General features: G+C 42.0%; 1 protein-coding gene across 1 annotated transcript in view; it reads left to right on the top strand.

Moving 5' to 3' along the window:
* Nucleotides 1-17,102, top strand: part of XPO4 (exportin 4) — a 78,299-nt gene that overhangs the window by 16,337 nt on the left and 44,860 nt on the right. Inside the window, exons 2-4 of the mRNA XM_052671144.1 lie at nucleotides 4,374-4,479; nucleotides 9,353-9,494; nucleotides 9,753-9,891. Coding sequence (XP_052527104.1) covers nucleotides 4,374-4,479; nucleotides 9,353-9,494; nucleotides 9,753-9,891 — 387 coding nt within the window. The remainder of the gene's footprint in view (nucleotides 1-4,373; nucleotides 4,480-9,352; nucleotides 9,495-9,752; nucleotides 9,892-17,102) is intronic.

The raw sequence follows: 17,102 nt of genomic DNA, 5'->3' as shown, positions 1-17,102 counted from the left end.
GTGTGTGCTGTGAATACAAACACGTGGCTTTGGATTCCCTATCTGCGCCTGACTACTTGTATTTAAAACAAATGCTTCATTTTTAACCCCTTATTTCTTCCAAGTGCACCTTCAGCCAGTGTTTCCTCGTTGTGCATATTTTTTTCAAAGGACTGTTGATTTTTCTTGAAGTTACCACTCTCCTGTTTTCAATATGCAGTGAATTATTACTTGAAATTATTTGTAATTTTTGCTTGCTTTAATTGGTTTCTGCCTAGGTAAGGTATTAACAAATGTGTAGCCCTTTTATTCCTTTCTGATTGCACTATCCTTTCTCATGGCACCAGTTAAAAATGACGACATTTAAATTGGAGAAGAAGAGGAGAAAAATGGAATTTAAGATAGAAATGAAAAATTTGTGTTCAATAAGAAATCCAAAATCTGGGATTGCCGTGGTGATTTGGGCTCTTATTGAAGGGAGTTTTTCACTGGGCTGCTTGCTGCTGATGGTGGAAAAAATGATGGAATCATTTGAATTGGAAGGGGCCTTTAAAAGTGATCCAGTCAGACTCCCTTGCGCAGAACACGAGCACCTACAGCCCAGTCAGGTCGCTCAGAGCCATGTCCAGACTGACCTTGAATGTCTTCAGGGACAGGGCATCTACCACCTCTCTGAAAACCATTGAGAATCATTGCTATTATTTATGATCTCTAAGAAGAGTGAGAAGGTAAGGCAATGCCCCCATCTTCTCTTCTTCTTGTTGAGTCATAGAATCATATAATCACCAAGGTTAGAAAAGATCCACAGAATCACCTAGTCCAACCATACACTTATTACCAATAGCTCTCACTAAACCACGTCCCTCCACACAACGTTCCTTGAACACCTCCAGGGTTGGTGACTTCACCACCTCCCTGGGCAGCCCATTCCAATGCCTGACCACTCTTTCAGGGCACTGAGAAGTAGTATTTTCTTCTTTTGGAAAGAGTACTTTCAGAGAAATAGCATTTCCTAATGTCCAGCCTGAATCTCCCCTGGTGCAGCTTGAAGCCATTCCCTCTAGTCCTATCACCAGTTACATGAGAGAAGAGGCCAACCCCCAGCTCACTGCAACCTCCCTTCAGGTAGTTACAGAGAGCAGTGAGGTCTCCCCTGAGCCTCCTCTTCTCCAGACTGAACATTCCCAGCTCCTTCAGCTGCTCCTCATAAGCCCTGTGCTCCAGACCCCTCACTGGTTTCTTTGCCCTTCTCTGAACACGCTCCAGGGCCTCAAAGTCTTTCTTGCAGTGAGGGACCCAAAACTGGACACAGTACTGGAGGTGCGGCCTCACCAGAGCTGAATATAGGGGGACAATCACTGCCCTGTTCCTGCTGGCAACACTGTTTCTGATGCAAGCCAGGATGCCATTGGCCTTCTTGGCCACCTGGGCACATTGCTGGCTCATGTTCAGCCGAGCATCAATCAATACCCTCAGGTATTCCAGCCACTCTGCCCCAAGCATTGCCTGGGGTTGTTGTGGCCAAAGTGGAGGATCTGGCATTTGGCCTTGTTGAACCTCATCCCACTGGCTTCAGCCCAGCTATCCAGCCTGTCCAGATCTCTCTGTAGCGCCTCACTACCCCTAGGCAGATCGACTCTTCCACCCAACTTGGTGTCATCTGCAAACTTACTGAGGGTGCACTCAGTGCCCTTTTCATCAGGTCATCAATAAAGATATTGTAGAGGACAGGCCCCGCTCCTTACCGGTAGAAAAATGGCATGCAAGATTTTTCACAACTGCCTGGAGAAAGTAGAGGATTTCTGTAAATGTGCACAATACTTAAAAATTCTAACACTGGGGGGAGGCAAGGGTGCTTTCAAGCACAGTGGGTAGGCTGGAGAAAGCTGCCAGCTCACTTAATGCTCTTATAAAGAGAAACTGAGTGTGCAGAATATGTATCACAGAATGGCCTGTGTTGGAAGGGATCTTAAGGATCATGAATCTCCAACCCCCCGCCACATACAGGGCCACCAGCCGCCCCATTTGATACTAGACCAGGCTGTCCAGGGCCATATCCAATGTGGCCTTGAACACCTCCAGGGACACAATCTCTCTGGGCAGCCTGTTCCAGCACCTCACCACTCTCATATGTGCATACTGGATTTTCTTTGGCAGCCCTAAATTAACTGGGCTTGAGAATATTCTTAGCGCAGATGCATACAGCAAAGAAAAAAAACACATACTGGTGCATACAGCAAAGGCAGGAGGCTGTGAGCTGTAGGCTCCCTCTGGTGACTGCCGAGCACTCCTGTCTTCTGCATGGTTTTGAGAGTCTATATTCATAATGTAGAACTAAATTATGACTATTTTTAAAATTTGTATAGGAATACAATACTTGTGCTTTCTCAAAGTGCTAGAGGTCTTCTGTAATCGGATTTCAGAGAACAAGAAGAGTTGAAATAATGTGAAATGGAGTTTTAGTTATTGTGGGTATAAAGAAGTGTTTCCCGTGGAACAGCTTTGATACCTGTGGGTGGGTGCTGCTGCTGACCTCAAAGAGGATGTGGGCAGGTGCCGTGATCGCATCTCCAGAGGTGGTGAGGCTGAGCTGTCTTGTGAAGGATGGAAGTAGTTAAATCAGGTTTAATTAATTAATTACAGGTGCTTTATTAACTGAAAAACGTTTCTCTGAAGTTAAATACCGCCGTCTTTATGCCTGGGTCTTCGTGCTGTTGTTTCAAGAGCAGCTGTACAAGTCAGCAGGGCAGCTCATGTACAGTGCTGGGATGGCCAGGGACAACATTCACATGGGCAGTTCAGAAGCCCAGCTGAGGTACAGCAACATACTGTATCACCTTGACCAGGCTTTATGCAAGACCTTCGTCTTCACATGTGTGCATGCTCCTTTCTTGAAGGCTGCAGCTCACACTGCCTTGTGTTACTTCCCCATGTGTGCATTTTTTGTCGTGCACTTGTCAGATAAATCCCAAATAGCAGGCGGTGGGGAATATTAATGGCAAAAGGGAATCATAGGATCATAGAATGGGTTGAAGAGGACCTCAGTGATCATCTAGTTTCAACCCCCTGCTATGTGCACGGTTACCAACCACCAGACCAGGCTGCCCAGAGCCACATCCAGCCTGGCCTTGAATGCCTCCAGGGATGGGGCATCCACAGCCTCCCTGGGCAACCTGTTCCAGTGCATCACCACCCTCTGAGTGAAAAACTTCCTCCTAATATCTAACCTAAACCTCCCATCTCAGCTTAAGACCATTCCCCCTTGTCCTATCACTGTCCACCCTCGTAAACAGCTGTTCCCCCTCCTGTTTATAAGCTCCCTTCAAGTACTGGAAGGCCACAATGAGGTCTTCCCGGAGCCTTCTCTTGTCCCAGCTAAACAAGCCCAGTTCCCTCAGCCTTTCCTCACAGGAGAGATGCTCCAGCCCTCTGATCATCTTAGTGGCCTCCTCTGGACACACTCCAAGAGCTTTGTGTCTTTCTTGTGCTGGGGCCCTAGGCCTGGATGCAGTGCTGCAGACGGGGCCTCACAAGAGCTGAGTAGAGAGGGACAATCACTCCACCTCTCTGTTGGCCTCTCCTCTTTTAATGCAGCCCGAGGAAGAACAGCACGGGCTTGTGAATGGCTGGTGTTCTGTGGGTTGCTCTGCCTTTGGGCTGTTGTGGCCCTCCATGCAATAAGCTGTCTGTGTGAGCTGTGCTCCCCAGACCAGGGCCCACCTTGTGATGATCCAGGTGGCTGTTCAGTTTCATGCTCTATTTGGAGGTGGCTCAGTTTGGGAAACAACATGGAGCTGGCTTCCATGTGGTGAGAGGCAGGAGGCACTGAGCAGCCAAGTGCCCCATATGTCATGCGGAGTGGTGGTGCCACCATCCCAAACATGTACCCCTCTCTGCAATCTGGGCCTCATGGCATCTTTAGAGTGTCAACTTTAACGTTAAACACTAGAGGGTGGTATGTTACTGCTAATACGCTATTTTATAACAGCCATAGGCAAGAATTATTTATCCCCTGAATTTACGGTATGAGCATATCTTTTAAAACAAATGTAGACCTAGAGCAAAAATAGTATTTTGTGACTGTGAACTTGTTTGGCAACCTTAGTGGTGCACAGTGCTATTTTGGTTTGGGGGCAAAATAAGGGGTGGCTTTCTTTCAGAAGCATCATTAGGAAGATAATAATTAGAATTACTCACTCTCTGCCTGATGTCTTGATAGCCACACTTACATGCACATAATGTGAATACAGTGGAACAGAAGAAGCAGTTTTACCAAGGTTTTGATACTTAACAAGACAGATACTTTAAAGTTTGTGCTATTGCTCGTGCATCTACAGTTTGGTTGTTGTGTAACTGGTTTTTAGTATGAATAAAGTTGTTCCTTTCTCTTTCAGGCACCACCTTCCATGGTCAATAATGAACAACGCCAACATGCCGAGCACATATTCTTATCATTTAGAAAATCAAAATCACCATTTGCTGTTTGCAAACACATCTTGGGTAAGTTTTAATAAATTGAGCAGTTTTTGTAACTAGAACTATATTCTGCAGCTGGGAATACAGACATCAGGTTTGATTTTGATGAAGGATATTTCTTGTTTGCATGGGTTCTTTTTTGTTTTTGTTTTCCCAAATTTCACACTTCATCTACTTGTTTCAGTACAGTAGTCATAGCATTTCAGGGCGAGCACATGAACAGAGACCTGTTTCAGGTTCAGCTTGTCAATGTCTCTACCCAAATATGGCAGAAGAATAGGAGGCGGCAGTTAGAAGTTGCAAGGAGGCAAGGCTGCTTCTTTTCATATTAGGTTTGGTGCAAAGTCTGCTTGAAACTACAGCTTAAATGCCTGCAGAGCTGCCAGGACTGCTTTAAATAGAGTCTTGTGATGGGGAGGATGAAGCCCCTTGCTGCCATTGGTTTTGTTTCTGGTGCCTTTGTGGTTGGTGAGGTGCAGCTTCATTCGGCGAAGTTCCTGAACTGATAAGTTTAACAGATTAAACTTGTCTCTATTATATCTTGTATTGTAATGCTAGCTAATGCGTGGAATTTGCAGAACTGCCTGTACTGTGGTTGCTTGATGCTTCCCGTTGTATCAACCAGTGACACAGTTTGTGTCCTTCTGCCAGATTTTGTACTGGTGCTGTACATAACAATAAACTATTTTGGATTGCACATGTCAGTTGCTGTTAACAGCACAACTATTTAAAAAAAAATGGTTAAAGAAAAGTTTCTGTCTGCCTGATAGAGGCAATAGAGTACTGGTAAAAAATTTTTGTGGGATTATATGCACAGACTGGAAAGAAGTATGTAGGTGTCACTCTTTTAATTAAAAAAAAATCATAGGTTTCTATGGAAATGGTGCAAATTTGGTTATGTTTCAAGTATTTAAAAATAAATCTTTCTTACAGGCCCTATAGAGAATTATTATTTAGTTTGGCAGCTAAATAATTCAAAAAATCCGGGTGCAGTGAGCATGTATTCCTGCTTAGGGCTGCAGCACTGGTCAGATTTATGGTGCTGGGGGGAGTGGAGGGAAGTTTCAGGGAAAGCTGGATCTGAGACCTGGTGATGAAAGCTGATATGTGTGGAAATGCACACACAAAAAAATTAAAAAATTAAAAATTAAAACAAAAAAAAATTAAAAAATTAAAAATTAAAAAACCATGCCTAAAAATCAGAAAGCAACTTCCCATTTCAAAGAATTTGCTGTCATAAACAGAGAAATGTTGAAGTCTGAAAAGATTATTTTTCTACTTCATTCTGTGATGTTCTTAACAGTTGCTTTCAATTTTACTGCATTAGAGAAGTATGATTCATGAATATTGTAGTGTTACTAATGCAGTCCGTCTACTCTGCTGTCAAATTATTCTGTAGTACATAGAGCAGGGTGTGGTTCCTTTCCTATGCCCTCCTCCAAACCAAACATTTTTCTACAAATACGTTTCTTAAGGTTTTTGTGCATTACAGTAGTACTTTGTCTGGTCCTGAAGGCTGTAACCACACTTGTGCCTTGAGTCAGAAGAGTTTGGGTTTTTTTCTTCCTTACACTGATTTTAAATAATTTTACAAAGGCAGTGGAACATGTGTAAATAACTTTGTTTGAAGAACATTTCAGTGGCTATTAAGAGATGTACTTGTAACTAATCAGAAGTAATGGAAATTTATGGAATACATGTACCAATATTATGTGTGCTAAGGGATATATTGCTGCATCTTGTCCTCAGAGTACCATGTAGCATTAATAATGAAAAATGTCTGCAGTGATAGTTATTTTTCTTAGTTGTTCTTCTGAAATATAAATGATTGAAGGGAATGTGCTCTTGTTATGAACACCTTTTGGATGCCCAGAAACATTACACCTTTAAACTGATCATGTGCTATCACCATTGAGAAAGCAGTGGTTTTAGGTGGGGCAGGTTTTTCCTTTCAGTTTTCTCCAGTGGGCAGCTGAGATACTGAGACCCAGAACTGAAGAACTTTCCCCCAGACTTTTTGCTTTTTGAGTAAGTGTTCATACAGTGCAGACAGAAAGAATTGCTGATTGAAGGGGTCTGAGCAGGTAAGGATGAGTAGGAACCAGAGGTACTGGCTTTAAAAAAGAAACAGGAAGGAGTGGTCAAGGCAGGAATTGGAATGGAGGTGGAGAGTGATAAGGATGTTGATGGCATTCGTAAGTGGAAAGAAGAGTGTACGAGCCCTGCAGGGAAAGCGACAGAGATGGATAGCGTAAGGGAAAGGAGAACAGCCACCGCCATACAGTTTATTTAGAAACCTGTAGTTGAACCCAGGAAGCAGGAGGCTCTACGTTCTTCTGGTGTAAGCTTATAGCTGTTAAATGTATTGGCAAAGCACGTCCTGTCTTTCTTTAGTAACTTCATGTAGAGAATAACAGTGCACTGACTGGTTATAAGTTTACACGGTGCTGGAGGTCTGTGCTGTTAATGATTGCAGTTGTGCATCTGGGGTACTTGACGCAAGGGAGAAATTCCATCTTCTTCTGTTGTTTTTTTCTTTTACAAGAGTTTTCTTTCTGTATGTGCTTTGGGCAGTTTGAGAAACCAAAGATGCAGAAGTTAACAACAACAAAAAAAGCCAAAATTAGAATTCCTGTGCAGGTTTATATTTATTTATTGTTAGACATGCACATTAATCTTTCAATTAAGTGGTTTTGTTGTTTTCCAAAGTAAGCTTAGTAGATTTTAAAGGAGGTTTATTTTGATTTTAGCATGTTTAAATCATGGAGGGTTTGGGTTTGGAGCCTGATTAAATTACTTAGCATCCAATTTGCTGGAATGCTTTTATCTGGGATATAGAACTTGCGTATAAAGGAATGTGTATTGTTTGCTTGTGTGTATATAATCAGTGTAAGAAAGTTTTTAAAGCCTGTCATCCCATGACTGAGGCTTTCTTCAGCAAATGCAGTTTTTTCTAGTGCTGGCTTGTTGCCCACCGTAGCTCAGACTCCATGTTTAGTTCTGGAATTTTAATTTGTTTTTTATTTTATGTTTTTGCCACCCCGTAACTACATTTTTTCTGAATGCTCTTTGTATGTTTTCTGTAGACTCAGAATGTTTTGAACTGGCTACTGAGATCATAGGGTCATAGAATGGCTTGGGTTGGAAGGGACTTCAAGGATCATCAAGTTCTAACCCCCTTGCCGCAGGCAGGTTGCCAACCACTAGGTCAAGTACTAGATCAGATTGCTTAGGGCCCCATCCAACCTGACCTTAAACACCTCCAGGGATGGGGCATCCTCAACCTTTCCAGGCAGCCTTTCCGTGGTAAACTTTCTCAATACCTACTCTAAATTTCCCTTCCTTTTAAAACCATTTTCCCTTTTCCTATCACTATCTACTCATGTAAAAAGTTTATTTCCCTCATGTTTATAATCTTTGTGTAAATTTTGGAAGTCTGCAATGAAGTGCCCCCGCAGCCTTTTCTTCTCCAGGCTGAACAAGCCCAACTCCTTCAGCCTGTCTTCATAGGAGAGGTGCTCTAGCACTCTGATCATCATGTAGTCCTTCTCTGGACCCTTTCCAAGAGCTCCACATCTTTCCTCTGTTGGGGGACCCAGACCTGAACACAGTACTGCAGCTGGGACCTCACTAAGGGAGGGGACCCTTTGCTGGCCACCCCTCTTCTGTTGGAACCCAGGATACAACTGGCCTTTGAGACTGCAAGTGCACACTGCTGGCTCAGGGCTAAGTTTTTCATCAACCAGGGCCCCCAAGTTCTTCTCAGCAGAGCTACTCTAAAGGAGTTGTTCTCCCAGTCTGTATACATACCTGGGATTGCCTCAACCCAAGTGCAAAATCTTGCACTTTGCTTTGTTGAACCTCATTAGGTTCACATGGGCCCACCTTTTGAGTTTATTAAGGTCCCTCTACATGGTTATTTCTAAATTACCAATAGAGTGATGAGGTGCTGGCACAGGCTGCCCGGAGAGGTTGTGGATGCGCTGTTGCTGGAGGTATTCAAGGCCAGGTTTGATGGGGCCCGGGCAGCCTGGTCTAGTATTAGATTAGGAGGTTGGCACTGCATGTGACAGGGGGGTTGGAGCTTCATGATCCTTGAGGTCCCTTCTGACCCAAGCCATTCTATGATTCTATGAAATTAAAATTTTCAAAAGTGAAGGATCAAAAAAATTGTAGTTGCTTTCTATCATCATATAAATCACATTCAAATGCTGGGGTTTCTCTTTGTAGCCTCCTAAACAGTCATTTTTTTTGGAAAATCATCCTCTAGTTCCTTTAGCCCACCTATATGCAAAGCAGTCAGATATTCAGATAGTAAGGGTTAATGATGTCTGCACTTCAGTAAGGAAGTTACATTTTGACTACCTGAAAATAATTGTGGAAGTTTGAATGTAGAAAATCTTAAAAACACCAGTCTGTGAAACTTTTGCTTCTGTAATAAAACACAAACGCTCCCTAAAAGCTTAAGTGAGCTTGCTTCTTGTTGCCATTCATAAGATACATGTAATTTATGCACTGTTGGTTCCAAAGGCAAGTTCTTTGATAATCGAGGAGTCTTCATTTTGGCATGCCTGTCAATTTAATCATATCTTAATATCCTGTGACTAAATCTGTCACATGTATTTGTTCTACAGTTATATTAGCACTCCCATTCTTGATCATTAGCTCAGTCTCCTGGTGTAGCCTGCTTTTGTTCCCCTGAGTCTCTGATAGCACCGGGCAATTTGATAACTGAGTTATTTATTTTTGCCTCTTTTGAGGTGTAAATCTTCATTTTCATCGTAACAAAATTTCATTTAATAATTATGTAATATTAAGAGTCCGTTGTTTTTGTTAGAAATAGATGCAAGGTAAATAGATACTCCTGACACTCAATTACTTTTGTTTTTCCCCACAGAAACTAGTAAAGTGGACTATGTTCTTTTTCAAGCTGCTACAGCGATAATGGAAGCAGTTGTAAGGGAATGGATTCTATTGGAAAAAACTAGCATCGAATCACTGCGCACATTCCTTCTAACCTATGTCTTACAAAGGCCGAAGTAAGTACAGAAAAGTGCTGCCAAATGTATAGGATTCAGCCTGCAGTCTTGGTTTTCATTTTGTTTGTAAGGGTATTGGCAGAAGACCGTTACAGTAGTAACTTTTCTTTCAGTTTCTTATTGCTCGGTTGAATTCCATAGAGTTGTTAGTTTGCCTTTATGCATTCACACAAAAGGTTTGAAAAAGTGCATCTAAAATATAATTGATCATTGATTTCCAAAGTTATTTGCAAATATTGTTAACAATGTTGTTTACAGCCTTCAAAAGTATGTTCGGGAGCAGATTCTGCTGGCAGTAGCGGTCATAGTGAAACGGGGATCATTAGACAAATCAATCGACTGCAAAAGCATCTTTCATGAAGTCAGCCAGCTGATCAGCAGTGGTAATCCCACTGTGGTAAGTGTTTCTATCCTTTCCTTCAAAATTTAAGCAATCTGTAACAGCAGCATATGTTGTCCTTTAGCGACGATAAAAATCTACTTTTCTTATCTAAAAATGAAGTTTAGTAATTGACTGTCTGAGCAATCATTTACTAAGTCTGAAATTTCTGAATAAAAATGTCTTGGAACTAGTGGTAGTATGTGTAATTCTTTGCTAGGCAGTTATATTGCATATTGGAGGGAACAGCTTTCTCTGACTATATGCTTTACTTTGTTTTTTCTTGTTGTTTGATTTGTTGTTCCTGTGAGTTTCTTTCACAAAACAACATGATCTAAAATGGATTTTGCATTTGCTGGCAGGCTCGCTGCTCTCCCTGTCCTTCTTCCATCTGTGCAGCACTGCACCCTCCTGTGCTCAGCTGTCGCAATGGGCTGTGAGTGAGAGGCATGGGCCTCTGTGCTCCCTGGGTAGGTGGAGAGAAAGGGGTGCGAGGAGGGAAAACAGGGAGTGGAAATAGAAAACTTACTCTAGATTTAATATCATACTGCTGGGGTAAGTGTTACCTTCCAGAGGGAGCTCAAAGTGGAAACAAGGTGTCCAATATCTATCTCTGCATTTAGTGAAATGCCATTTGCTATGCCAGGAGATAAGTTTAGAATAGGTCATAATAGAGGCATGAAGCTAGAGATTAAAGAGAGGTGATTTTCTTCCTGCCAAATGCAAATCAAAGATTACGTAGATCCGTGCTGAAATTTTTAACTGAAGTTTTTCTCAGATGAGCCAAACCTTGAGGGACTGACTGGTGTGTTTGGAACAGCAGTTGTGCTGGATGTGAGCAACAAATGTTTAACACAAAAAATTTGATCAAAGTGTGCAAGAAGTAAAGCAGCTCATGTCATGGTCCTAAAAATAGCATGTCACCTCTGTGCACAAGTGGCATCTCCCCAGGACGTGGAAATTTTGGTTATTTTTCTAAACCTTACTTTTACAGCTACCTTAGCAAGAACATTTCAGCTTTTTGGGTTTGTGCAATTTGGATAGAAATGGGTATTTGTTTAGAAGAACAGTGCTTAGTTGTGCTTTTTTCCAGGGAATGTAATTTTATTTCTAAAATGGAGTTACAACTGAGGTTTTCAGACACTTTTTGCTTGCCAGTGTGTGTGCTTACGTAGATTTTACTGTCCTTCCAAAATACACAAGTAGGGAGCAGATAGCACCCTGCATATTCACAGAGAAGCCGTCTCTGAGTTAACTCTTGCCCGGCCCTACTTGTGCACTTGTGTTCTGTGCTTGCATTGATTTGCAGGCAGGCTGCACTGAGCACAGCATGCAGCTCACCACGGCTACCAGCTGTAAATACATTGCCCGATGCATTGCAGTGGGTTGTGCTTGGGGAAAGGGGCAGCTCTTCATTCTCCTCCAAGTGCCACCAGCTGCTTGAGACCATACTTCCCTTTATCCACCCCTTTCACAAACAACATTTGCTCCATAGTTATTGTGAAGTATTTGTGCTCAAGTTTTAGGAAGAGTATTAAAATGATCTTGGTTAGAAAGTGTCATCTCTTCCCATATGCTAATACAATTGTAGGCCTGTTACACCTTTGTGACTCCCAGTTCTGTGTCCATCCTCCTCACCCCTTTCTGTGTCCTTCCCAGACTTCTGCTCTTTCTTCTCCGATCTCTTGCCTGCTTTGTGTCTTCTCCACCCCCTGCCTGAGGCTCACAAATAATGTGAGCTCAGCAGTAAGTCACATAGTGGTTAAAAATGCTTAAAGCTTTCAAATATGGCTCTTAGCCATTGATAGTGGCTTTCTACAGGTGCTGAGATTGAGTCAGGCTTATGGGTAAGGGAGAAGAGTGGATGGGAAGCTATTGAAAAGGAGAATGTGTTTTTTCACCACAGTAGAGAAAATACTTTTTGGCCTGTTAAGAAAAGGAATGTAGTCAACCTGGGTCTGTATGTGAAGATGTAGTTATTTAATTTACAGAGTAGTCTGAAATTTAGAGTATTTTTTAGAAATGCAAAGTACTCTCTTTTGTGTTTCCTGCTTGTTTTCTCATCTGCTGGCTCTGAAGCTACCTGGCTCTTTATCTCATAAGTGTGAAGTACTTCATCTTTTCCATTCCCTGCAATGCACTGCCCAGCTCCTGACAGACACCTGTGCCAGTTCTATTTGTGTTAGGTACTTCTGTTCCATGACATTTTCATGACTTGTCAGTAGCGTGTTGACAGAGTCAGGTCCTGAACGTGGGTGTGAAGGGGAAAACTGCATATTTTACTGCCTTCTGCATTCATGTCCTTTTGTAGGGTTTGATATGCTTGATATCTTCTCTAGCATTGGTTAAAAATATTTTTTAGGAATGGATGCATTTTGAAGATGGAACTTGATGGTATGTTGAATAATGTGCCAAACTGACATGAGAAAGACTAATGAATGAACTGCTGAGAATGAAAAATGGAAGGGAGATAAGAGGAAAATAAACTGGAGAAGAAAAAAGCTGGCTTTAGAACTGAGTAATCTTCTAATAGTGGAACCTTGTGTACTTGTTAGGAAAATAACAGGGCATTAAGGAAAGGTAATGCTACAAGCATGGGAAGAGCTTGTGGTTAGAGCTGGGGTTTGAACATGGAATATTGGTTCCTGCTGTTGCTACTCCACAGTGTAGACCTTTATGGATCCTATGAAAGTGACCTCTCGTTTGAGAAGGGAACACAGAGAACAGAGGATCTGGCTACCTGCTAATTTATGAATAACTTCAGGTAGTAAACCTCTGGAAGGATAAAGATTAGCACGGCATTTTCTGGTTTTGTTTTCCCTTCCTCTTGAGCTTCAATAAAAGCTACCTTGATCAGAAGAGACAGGCTGTAAGCTTGTTCCAAATCGAATTCCAGCATCTCTTTTCAAAGTCTTCATCTCTGGGGGACAGAGCTTCTGGCAGTAGATGCAAAATCATGGGCCAGTCTTAAAATATGAATTGCATGTTTCCTGTCACTGATTTTGAAGAACTGTGTGAGCCAAGTTCTTTTCAACTGTAAATACCTTCAATTTCTTGGACTTTTCTGTTTCTGTTAGAATATAGTGCTTTCTCGTAGCTGAAGGGCTGAGTTTGTCTTCGTTCTTGCCAAAAGAACAGGAATTGTTCTGGAATGTGTCCAGAGAACGGCAACAAAACTGGTGAGGGGTCTGGAGCACAAGTCTTAAGAGAAGTGGCTGAGGGAGCTGGGACTTTTTAGTCTGGAAAAGAGGAGGCTCAGGGGAGACCTCATTGCACTCTACAACTTCCTAAAGGTTGTGATGAGGAAGGGTTTGGCCTCTTATCCCCAGCAACAAACTGAGGAAATGGCCACAAGTTGTACCAGAGGAGGTTTAGGTTGGACATAAGGAAGAACTTTTTCTCTCAGAGAGTGGTCAGGCACTGGAATGGCTGCCCAGGGAGGTGGTGGAGTCGCCGTCCCTGGCAGTGTTCAAGAGGTGGCTGGATGAGGAGGTACAAGATATGGTTTAGTGCTTGTGGTAGCAATGGTGATAGGATTAGGGTTGGAATAGATGAATTTGTAGGTCCTTTCCAACCTTGTGATTCTGTGATTCTATGAATCCTGGCAGCTAGGTGGCTGATTCCCAGGAGGAAAAGGCGGTCTGCACACAAACACAGTCAGATGGACTTTGTCTGAATTCTTCCAGAATATGGGTAGATGGACACAGAATGGGTCCAACTACTGCAGACCTGATAGAGAATAAGGAAAGCATTTGAAGCTGTGTTTTTGGGCTCACTGATATGTACAGTAGGATATATCCTAATTGTATAACTCCATACCTGAAGCCTATTTTTTTCTTTACAATGTGCAAGGCTTGTCAAGACTTCTTTGAAGAACACCAGGGATCCTGTCAACTGCTTCTCTGTTAAAATCTACAAATTTGTTTGTCTGCTTCCTGATGTTCACACTCAAGCTAGTGAAGATATTCAGATGCTTCATGTTACCTAGAACTGCATGGGAATGTGATGTGGATCTCATCTGAGCAATGGAGGGAAATACAAATAAATAGAATTCTTGATATTCATCTTCAATGAAATTTAAGGCTTTCACTTTAAGGCTGAACTCTTACTTTGCCTAGAGAAAATAAGGCTCCGGGGAGATATTACTATGGCCCTGTAGTATTTAAAGGGGACCTATGGGAAAGATGGGGATGGATTCTTCAGGTAGTATAGCGATAGGACAAGGCATAAGTTGTAAAGGTAGGTAGGGTTGTAAGGGTAGACTTAAATATAAGGAAGAAACTCTTCACTGTGAGGGCAGTGAGGCACAGGCTGCCTAGAGAAGCTGTGGATGCCCCATCCCTGGAGGTATTCAAGACCAGGTTGGATGGGGGCTCTGTACATCCTGATTGGTGAGTGCTAGCTCTTGCCCACTGCAGGGGGTTGGATGTGCATTAAGGTCTCCTCTTAAGCCAGACCATTCTGTGGTTCTATGAAGTAAATGTTGGTAGTAATGGTTAAATAGATAACTAATTGTGTTTGCTTTGCATTTACGGGTCTTATTTCTGTTTCAAAGAGGAGTTTTACTCTTGGATCCTTGCCTAACTGTTGCTGTCTTGCATGGTGGGATAAGAGTTTGAGTGCCTCTCTTGGCTTCTATATTTTGACAGTTTTGACAAAACATTGTGTACTATTCCCCTTCACATACACAGATCACCTCTGCCTTCAGCTAAATCTCTTGTTGCAATAAAGGTACTATCTTTTCCTGTAAACCTTATTACCCTGGAAACATACTGAATTTTAAAAACGAGATGGTAAGTGAGAATGTTTAAGCTGCTTCCTTTTTTCTGAGAAGTGGCCAATGAAGGCCTAAGTTAGCGCATTTTAAAATGGTTTGGGGAATCTTAGACATCCTGAAACAACTCCAAATACAAGGTTAACACTGTAAAAGAACTTTAAAACAAGTTCTTTTTTTTTAGTGCTCTGTATTAACCAGGCTGCATTTGAAAGGTCTCCAATTTCTCTTTTGAAAGAGAATCTACTTTGCCAGATATGTAATAAAACAATACTCCAGCTTGGTTGCTTAATAACTTCAATATTACAAATTAATGGCTCCCAGTATTATCTTCTACAATACAGCTAGGGTTTCAATGGGTTGTAAAGTGAGGAGGCAAGATCCAGAGGAGAGATGTGTGTGTCCCCTGTTCTGTGTATGGTGTCCAAGGCAGTTGCATCAGTTTAGACATCACATGAGATGTGTAGACGTGGAGGCCTCACTGGAAAGGAAGAAATGATACCTTTCCATGTGTTACACCTATTTCTTTTATTACTGTGGTGATGTACAAATAAATTTATATCAGAAGGGCGTCTTTCAGAAGTGCTTTTTGGTCTTTATTCCTTCTCAGGGGTTTACCGCCTTTCTGAAAACAGAACACCTAGTAATAGACTGTCTGTCTACATAGGAACAACCTGACTTCTCCTTCCTAAGCCTTTGGTTTCTTTTTCTAAGCAATTCTGCCCTGGACAACCACAGGTCATTTGGCATATCCTGACAGCAAGGCAAGCACAGGGGACTAGGGCCAGGAGTGAGTACAGGGAAGAGTCAGGGGAGAAAGGGACCCCTGCCTACCAAAGAGCACTTGCCAGAAGTATGACCTGCCAAAACTAAGTATATATCATCCTCTAGTTCTGCTGCTGGGTAATAGTAATGGCAAGCTGCACGGCTAGTCTTAACTATTTGGTGTGTTGAATTAAATGGGAGGTCTTGGGTTTGTTCATGCAGCTACTGTAGGAATGAAGATCCAACTGGTGCCTTTCAGACAAGAGCCTGGAGAAAATATGTTACCTCTAGATAAATGGTTTGCAGATCTTCACTTTGCTTGATGCGGTTACTTTTCTTTCTCCCTCCTGATTCCTGCTTCACAGAGAAACAAAAGAAAGCACGTTTTGCATCCTAAACTCCAGCAAGCTTACCTCTTTGGCTATTAGTAGAGGCTTTCCTTTTCCCTTTGGCCAAAGTCTGCATACTTCACATGCCACAAGATCATCTTCCTGTGGCCCCTAGTGACTGGTTTCCTCTTTCTCGGCTCACTCTCAGAGGGTTTATTTGCGTGGCTACTCTCGTTTGCCCCAGGAAGCTAGATCTTGGCCTTTGTGCTGCTGTAGATGTGGTGTGTTAACCGTGCATCACTCATCTGTCATTGCAGGTGGTGGTAAAGTGGGGAGGAAAGGGGTGCTCAGCTCAGCTAGTCCCTTACTGCTGACAGCACAAATCTGCAGCTGTGGGTCCTATTCCTATCATCCTGTCCCTGCTCTACAGCTTTTTTCCACCAGTTGGCTCATTTGGGCAGGATAAAATAGATGAAATCCAGTTGGTTCTTCCTGGTGCTTGCTTTTGTTGATTCAGAATATATTTTGTTGTTTTTTTTTTTACTTTTTAAACTACTTTTTTTTTTTTTTTACTATATTATTATTATTGTTAGCTATCTTTTTTTTTTTTTTTTTTTTTAAATTTTATTTTATTTTGGGGTGGGGCAGCTGCTACTTCAGCTCCTGGTGGATTTTCTGCTGTTTTCCCACTGCAATGGTACTTACAAGTTGAAAAGCCCAAGTAGCCCTGGTTACTGTGTGTTCATAATGTCATTTCTTTTAGTCCTGTCACTGTCCTGTTCACTGCTACCTTTCCATTTGGAGTTGCAGTTTATGTTTTGGGGATTTACTCTGAACATATTAGGAAAATCAAGGAAGACGTCTGTTACCTCCTTTATTAAGGAAGACTTTCTTTAAACAGCTTATTTGGTAAAACTGATTTTGACATATTCTCACCACAGAATTTTATCACCTATGAGCATCATAGCAAACTCTGCCTCTTCTTCCTGCTTTACACAGGTTAAAACTAGCTGATTTAGGAATGCTACTAAATGCTTCTTGGCACTTCCCTTTGGTTTCAGTAACTGTTTTAAGAGTGGAGACAAAAGTCCTATAAATATACATTCAGTCTGGCAACAAGTTAATATAACAGGGTTGATTTTGTAATTTACTCTGTGCAATTGAGATCTTTAGTCTTTTAAAACTACTTTTTCTGTGGGTGTCAGTGACATTGCAGAGTATGTCAGAGTGTGGATTGCCTGATATTTCAGGTTTTCATAGAGGAATGAACAATCAAATGAAGTCTGTGATGAGCTAGCTGATTCTCTGCTCAGAATTTCAGAACAGAGAAAACATTTTAAGTGGTGTAGTTTGTTCTGCTT

The sequence above is a fragment of the Tympanuchus pallidicinctus genome, unplaced genomic scaffold (genome assembly GCF_026119805.1).
Source record: "Tympanuchus pallidicinctus isolate F22 unplaced genomic scaffold, pur_lepc_1.0 scaffold11, whole genome shotgun sequence".
Lineage (NCBI taxonomy): Eukaryota > Metazoa > Chordata > Aves > Galliformes > Phasianidae > Tympanuchus > Tympanuchus pallidicinctus.
Note: the sequence above shows the minus strand (reverse complement) of the source record. Positions and strands in the feature narration are given on the sequence as shown.